The sequence below is a fragment of the Gossypium hirsutum genome, chromosome D08, assembly GCF_007990345.1.
Source record: "Gossypium hirsutum isolate 1008001.06 chromosome D08, Gossypium_hirsutum_v2.1, whole genome shotgun sequence".
Lineage (NCBI taxonomy): Eukaryota > Viridiplantae > Streptophyta > Magnoliopsida > Malvales > Malvaceae > Gossypium > Gossypium hirsutum.
In genome coordinates, this window is record NC_053444.1 from 51,661,960 (window position 1) to 51,669,084 (window position 7,125).

A 7,125-nucleotide genomic window follows, 5' to 3' on the forward strand; every position below is an offset into this window, starting at 1 on the left:
TATACTTTTAATTAATTACGATATCATCCCTAGGCTTGGAAAATAAAATTCATACAATTTAATCCTTATTCCAAGCCTAGTCGATTTTCATATGTCACAATAGCAGCCCATGTATTTCATAAAATTCAGAATTTTTCCATGAATTTTTCATCTTTTCAATTTATTCCCTAAATCATAATTTCATCAAAATTCTCTTTACAAAAGTTATTTATCTATCAACAACCTTTCATTTTCTACCATAAAAATTCATAATTCAACTATACTCATCCATGGAAAAACCCTAATACTTTAATAGTTTTACAAATTAATCCCCAATATAGCTAGATTAAGCTATTACGATCTCGGAAACATAAAAATCATTAAGAATGCATACCTAATTAAGCAAAATAAGCTTGCTTGAAATTAGGCTTCCATGCTAGGGTTTCCATGTTTTATTTCAGGAAAGATGATGAAAAAATGATGATATTTCATTATTTATTTCTTTTATCATCATTATTTTATCATCTTTCCAATTTAACCTTTTACTTAATTAAATTTTCCAATGATGAATAATCATCCTTATCTAATAACTCTTCTAAATGGTCTATTTTCTATATAAATACCTCCAATTTTGAATTCCATAGCTATTTCGTACCTTTAGCTATTAGAATTCAACTTTTACACTTTATGCAATTTGGTTCTTTTCATCAAATTAAACATGTAATCGATAAAATTTTCTTAACAAAATTTTCATACGATATTCATATCATACTATAGATTATAAAATAATATTAAAATAAAATTTTCTTCTGACCTCGGATTTATGGTCCCAAAACCATTGTTCTGATTTCATTGAAAACGGGCTATTATAAAGGCCGAGAGACTTGGTTCAAGTGCAAGGGGTGTCGAAGCCAAGAATGCCAAATAGAGTGAGAAGAAGTCAATGGAGTGCTTCTTGTGTTGTGGTCCGCATATGTTACAAAATTGTTCGAATAAGTCTATTGTCGAAAGGGACGATAGGTCAGACAAAGCGCCCATGAGACTTGGTTCGATTGTAGGAAGAGTCGAAGCCAATAAGGCAAAGAGGAACAAGAAGAAATGATTGAAATGCTTTTTGTGTTGTGGTTCGCATGAGTTAAGAAACTATCCAGAGCAATCTAAGTTATTTGTGGTTAAGAGAAAAGAAACGAAGCTTGTTGAGTCGTCGAAGAGGTTTTCACCCAAGGAAGATGTGAGTTGTGAACTTCGAGGAAAAAATAGTGCTGAAAACACTAAAGCTAGGATAAATTATGCTCAATTCTGGGAAAGCAGCAAAGATTGTTGAGTCATCGGAGAGACTTCTGCCCAAGGAAGATGTGAGTTGTGCATCGAACTTCGAGGAAAAAGTAGCAGTGCAAACTGGACAACCAAGTCGAGTAAATGCAACGAGTGAGGTAAATATCAAACGTTGTGGTAGTGTTTTACATTTTGACTTACCGTTAGCTTAGCAAAAATGTAGGGGCCCTTTCAAAGTTCTGAAGCGAGGAAGCCAAGGGGCTGTGGGCATTTCGAAGCCTAGTTGTACGGATCAAGGGGATCCCGATCAAGGTAAGTTACAATGTGGTGAAGTAAGAGCAATGGGCTCTTGAGAGCGAGATATGCCAACGAGTCAAGAAAGAACTAAGGTGTCGAGAAAGTTCCGGAACAAATCAAGTTAGTGTCATTTCGAAGACGCAACAAGGGCGTTGCGAGAATGGGTGGAGGAGAATTGACCATTGCACAAAATGTGTCCCATGGAGGTCTATCAGTTAGATGAGGCTCATTTGACCCACGAGAACTGGCCCGATTCAAAGAACTGATGGAGAAGCCTATCTATTTGAAGCCTAGATGGCCCAATGAAGCAAATATGAAAAATTAGGCTATCTTGGTAAATAGGGAGAGTAATCTTCTAAAGGTGCTCATGGGCCAAACCAGGTTTAGGCTGGGCCCAACCAAAATTTTAGGCTCGTTGGCTAAACCCAGCCTGACCCAGAAAATGGGCTTAATTTTTTGTCCAAGCCTAGCCCAAATAAAAATTATAAAACCCCAGCCCGACCCGTATTACTTTTTTATATAATTTTTTTAAAAATATATAATATATAAAAAACTAAAAATATTAAAATAAATATTTCCCAACAAATTGAAAATATTTTTTTTAAAAATATGTATACTTAAATAACACTAAGATAGATGCAACTTAATAAGCAAATGTCTCTAAAATAGTAACAAAATTAACAATAAAACAATAGTTATACAATAATAACAAAATAGTAGTAACATAAGAGTGAAATTGCAACAAAATAGTGAAAAACAACAAGAAAATAGCAAAAAAATGTAAATTTTTTTGGCATATTCGGGCCGGCCGGGCCAAAAAAGCTTTACTCAAGGCCCCCCAAGCCTATTTTTTGAGCCTTTATTTTTATCCAAACCCTCCCACTTTTCATGCGGGCCTTCTCGACCCATGAGTATGTCTACTTAGAAGACATGTAATATGATAAGATTTGATTTTGCAATCTAGGAGATTATGTAAATTTTAATTGTAGACATGTTTTGATCTCGTTCGTCGATGTAATTCGATCTATATCGTCGATTTGAGGGGAGCTCAACTATAAATAGAGAGCTTCCCCCCCAATCGTAAATCATCCATTGTATCCTGTACTCTTTAAGTTGAATACTAAATTTAAAATATTTACTGAAGCACTCCTCGTGCTTTGTTTTTTTGGCTATTATGTTCTCTTGAGCATTCTTTTGGTTTGAGTTGCTTCCGCTATATAAATTGTACTTGAATCCTTAATTGTTGAGAGTTAGACTGACTTTGACATTTTTGAAGAGAAGAAATTACATAAAGCTGCACAAATTACGAGATTAAAGTTCTACCCCCGTGACACTAGGCCCTAGTTCAATCCTTATACAACTCATATCCCCTTCTCGTTATCTGGAAAGATAGAATAAACAAATTGATTGTTTTGAAAAGCCAAATTTACCCAATATTACAAATGTATTCAGCTCCATTCTAACATAACAAGAAAGGAAAGCTAAATTAAAGTAATAAGTATTGCAAAACTCTATCCTACCTTTTGCTCCGTGCTGTTACTGATGAATCATAAGCGATAGGAGAAATTTTGATTCTGTTTCTTACCGAAAAAAATAGAGTGTGTTACAATCGGAATGGTTTTGTCAGTGCAATCTTCAGTTGGAAACAGCAAGTTTCTTCAGAGCCTTCTAACCAAGCCTAGCAAAGTTTCTTTTGCTGCTGCTGCAACAACCTCGGAGGGGTAAACCAAATTTCATGTATATTCTCCTTGCTGATGCACTTGCTCCAAACTAGTCAATGTCGATTGCCTTCCCTTTGGATCCAACAATCTTCCCCTACACAAATGTTGATCCTGCCTCAATATTGACCTTAGCTGATCAATAGATGGTAAAACACTTTACTTGTAGGCATTTGATTGCTCATGAAAGAGCTCCTATGAAACAAATGAGACAAATTTAACAGCCTTTCCTCCATTCTTTAGTTCATTAGCATTTTTAGTAGCAATCTCCAACTCAGAACCAATTCTAATCAGAATTACATTGGGGTTGTTGCATGAAGGGTTGTCTGAAATAAAGTAGGCACCCTTTTCAATCCCTTAAAGGAAGTTCCTGCGAGTTCAACTTTTTGTTGGACAAAATATGTTAGCGGAAAAAAATATAAATATAAATATAAATAAACGTATATATAATAAAATAAATTGAATAATTTATATTTAAATTATCCGATAGGAAAAACCAGTAAATAACATAACAAAAAGCAAAAATCAAAAAGAAGAAACGAGTTTTATTAGATGTTGAGGTCTGCTTTACACAGTTTCCTTAAGATAGATTTGACCGCTTCTACAGTACTTGGAGAAATATTGGTCGAATGTCTCCCAGGATACAACAACGCGATGATCAAAGCAGTAGCACCCGCTTTAAAGTGGAGATTAAGCAAAAACTTCTAAAGAAGTCTTAGCCTTTTATAGGCATTCAAAGTGGAGGGGTGCGCCCCAACCCCGACAAGTTTGGACCTACAACCCCCTTTGTATGAGGTAAAGTTTCAAGCTTAGTCATTCAATCACCCTTCAAGTGAATTCTAATATATATGCACATCTCACACTTGGTATTTAACCAATATGGGATCTAAGCTTTTATTTTCCTCAACAAATATTTCCAAGTAGCTTACTTTGAGCATCAATTTCCCATTCATCACTCCACCATTTTGAGCATTTGATATACCGTTGTAAAGGTCTCATGAAGTAGAATATGAAACTATAATTTTATGATTCAACTCTTCACCTTTACCTATTGAGAATATGCCTCAAAGTTCTCAAAAATTACAATTTTTCCAACACTTTTTTCGAGAGAGCAAGAATGGAGGGTGTTTTCCTCTTGAAGATAATAACCTTGTATGCACCAGTAATTTCATTTCCATCAGCTGGATGGAGCACCAAAACGTTAGGCATTGCATAGAAGCTTGCTAAGTGCTCAATTGGCTAGTGAGTCATCCTATCTTCCCCAAGACCAATGGAACCATGGGTCATAACATATATAACTCCAGCTTGACTCATGGCAAAAATCCTAATGGTTGCTCTCATGTAGTCAATGAAGACAAGAAAGTGGCATAGTAAGGAATCATGCTAGGGCTATGAAGGGCAATGCCATTGCAGATGGCTCCCATTCCATGTTCTCTAACTCCAAACCTAACATAGCATTCCTTAGGGGTGTCCTAGAAATCACTGTACATTTTGAGCAACGTCATGTTAGAAGAAGCAAGGTCTACACTTACACCAAGAAGACCAGGGAGTACTTTTACAAGGACATTGAGATTTTGTTGGGGGAGGTTTTGAGTAGCATCAGTTGGGCTCTCTAGAGTGTATGCTTGGATATTACAAACAAAAAATTATCAAACGAAAGTTCTACATTCCAATATCATCAAACGATGAAAGGAGATTGTCTAAGAATTTACGTGTTTGACACTGTTTAGTAACGAAAGTGCCTTCTCCCAGCCAGTTGGCAGTTCACCAGTGATGATTAATTTGAGCTCTACAGTTCTAATCAAATTGTAATTAATGATGGGCTAATTAGGAATTAGAACTAATATGCCAAGGTTATAAATATTAGGGTTATGGTCCCCAAATTACACACAAGATATCTTTTCTAATATCCCATCATTAGGAAAGAGAGAGCAAATATTCTCTAAATTTCTTGTGTGCTAATTTGAAAAATCAAAACCCCAAGATCCAGAAAATTTCAAGGAATCCATGGATTCCAGTACGCTTCCGCATCTAGTTCTGTTATTTATTTATTCTTGATGATTTGACATGATAGATCCTCATTTACAGTTCTAATTTTATATTAGATATTATTTAAAATTCTAACAAGTGGCATCCGAGCTTTGTCATGTTGAATCATTGAGAATGAATTGATTCTTTATTATTTTTGGATTGATTCGTTTTTCTTTTTTAATTTTATAGATTTGATGTTTTAATTATATATTATGTTGAATATTTGAGATTCCTGATAAATTTTTGGGTTTTGATTCTTTAAATAAAGTTTTAAGGTTTTATAAGTATAATCTAGTTTAATATTTCCATATGCTATTTGAAAGATGAAGATTTATTTATTTATTTATAATCAATTGATAAAAATTGATTTGTGAGATTTCTTTCTCTTCTTTTCACACAATTATTTTATAAATTTTGGTTAAAGTCATTATTAAATTAAAGTTACATACTTACAACTTTTTGCAATTGAAGAATTCCAATTGGGTTGTATAATTGGTTTTGAAAGTTAATTCACTTGATAATCAAATAAATGAATGTTGGTAAGATTTTTTTTTGCACTATTTGTTTTAAATTTTCTGTTTGTGGTTGAATATATATGGAATTATCATCTTTTGTCTTTATTCATGATGAATTATATTCACCATTGAATTCGATTCATATATACGAATGATTACTTTTGGTTTCTATTATAATTATTTTATATAAGTTTTAGTCCTTATGGAACCCGACTAAATTAAAATATTTAGGATTTTTTTAAAATATGGTGGCTATGAATTTTCATAAGTAGTTGCGCATATAAAGGCTTTTATACAATTTGGGATTCTTTTTATATTTAGTGGTTATGGATTTTTTTGAAGTATTTATCCGTATAAAGAAGTTTTATGATAATGCCTTTAGTCATGAATATAAATTTGAGTTTACATGAAATACGTAAGACAAGCCAGTATTATTCTTCTATTATTATAATTGTGTATATATATTGTGTGTATATATATTATATGCATATCAATGATTTTGAGGATTAATGCATGATTATAGTTTGTGTGAATAGGTGTTTATAACCATTATTCAATAAGATATCTTTTATAGTTTAATTGGTGAAATTAAGTTTTGATGGATATCGTTGAAGTTGTTAAAATTTTTTTTTGTCATGGTTATATATTCAATTTTATAGGAGCTTTGGTGCAAATTCATGTCAACTATATACATATTTAAATATTTTGGTTTTAAGTTTGGTTCTATAATATTAGGTTTTGGTATCTTATGGTTCCAAATATTTGGTTAAATTATGATGATATGGTTTATTGTATGAATTGTGGGATATGCCAACTATTATGATTTTGTTTTTTGAGATTTATTGGCTTGAAAATATTTTTCAAGTATTCATGTGAAAATCTGTTTAATCATAAATACAACTTTGGATTTACATGGTAAATTCAATATAAGTTTTTCTATTTGATTATGAATACATGTATATGCATGAATTGCTTTGGTGTTTTTGTCCATGCCAAAATTATGAGGACATGTGTTTGTTAATTATTTGGCTTTGAACCACTACATTATTTTTGTTTGGTTTTGATATATATGATTTTGGAATAATAAAAAAAGTCAAAGATTAAGGTTTTCGGTTTTTTATTGCATTATTAAAACAACCTTATCTTGAGTTATTTCGGAGTGTATAAAGCAATAAAAAAATAGTATTAACATTTGACTATTGGGTAAATTTTAAATTTGAATATTGATATGTTTATATATTTTTCTAATATAACTTAATTGAAGTAATAAGTCACCAAAGTGATTTTTTTTGTATAAATTATTTTGTTTT

At 32.3% G+C, this 7,125-nt stretch overlaps 1 protein-coding gene across 1 annotated transcript; it reads right to left on the reverse strand.

Moving 5' to 3' along the window:
• Window positions 1–3,158: 3,158 nt before the first annotated feature.
• On the reverse strand, window positions 3,159–5,300 carry LOC107899903 (transketolase, chloroplastic). Its single transcript, XM_016825641.2, is given in 7 exon segments — window positions 3,159–3,410; window positions 3,413–3,639; window positions 4,028–4,053; window positions 4,368–4,627; window positions 4,630–4,893; window positions 4,993–5,066; window positions 5,248–5,300. Coding segments are annotated over 7 exon segments (1,095 nt in total). The 3' UTR covers window positions 3,159–3,219.
• Between the last annotated feature and the right edge of the window lie 1,825 nt (window positions 5,301–7,125).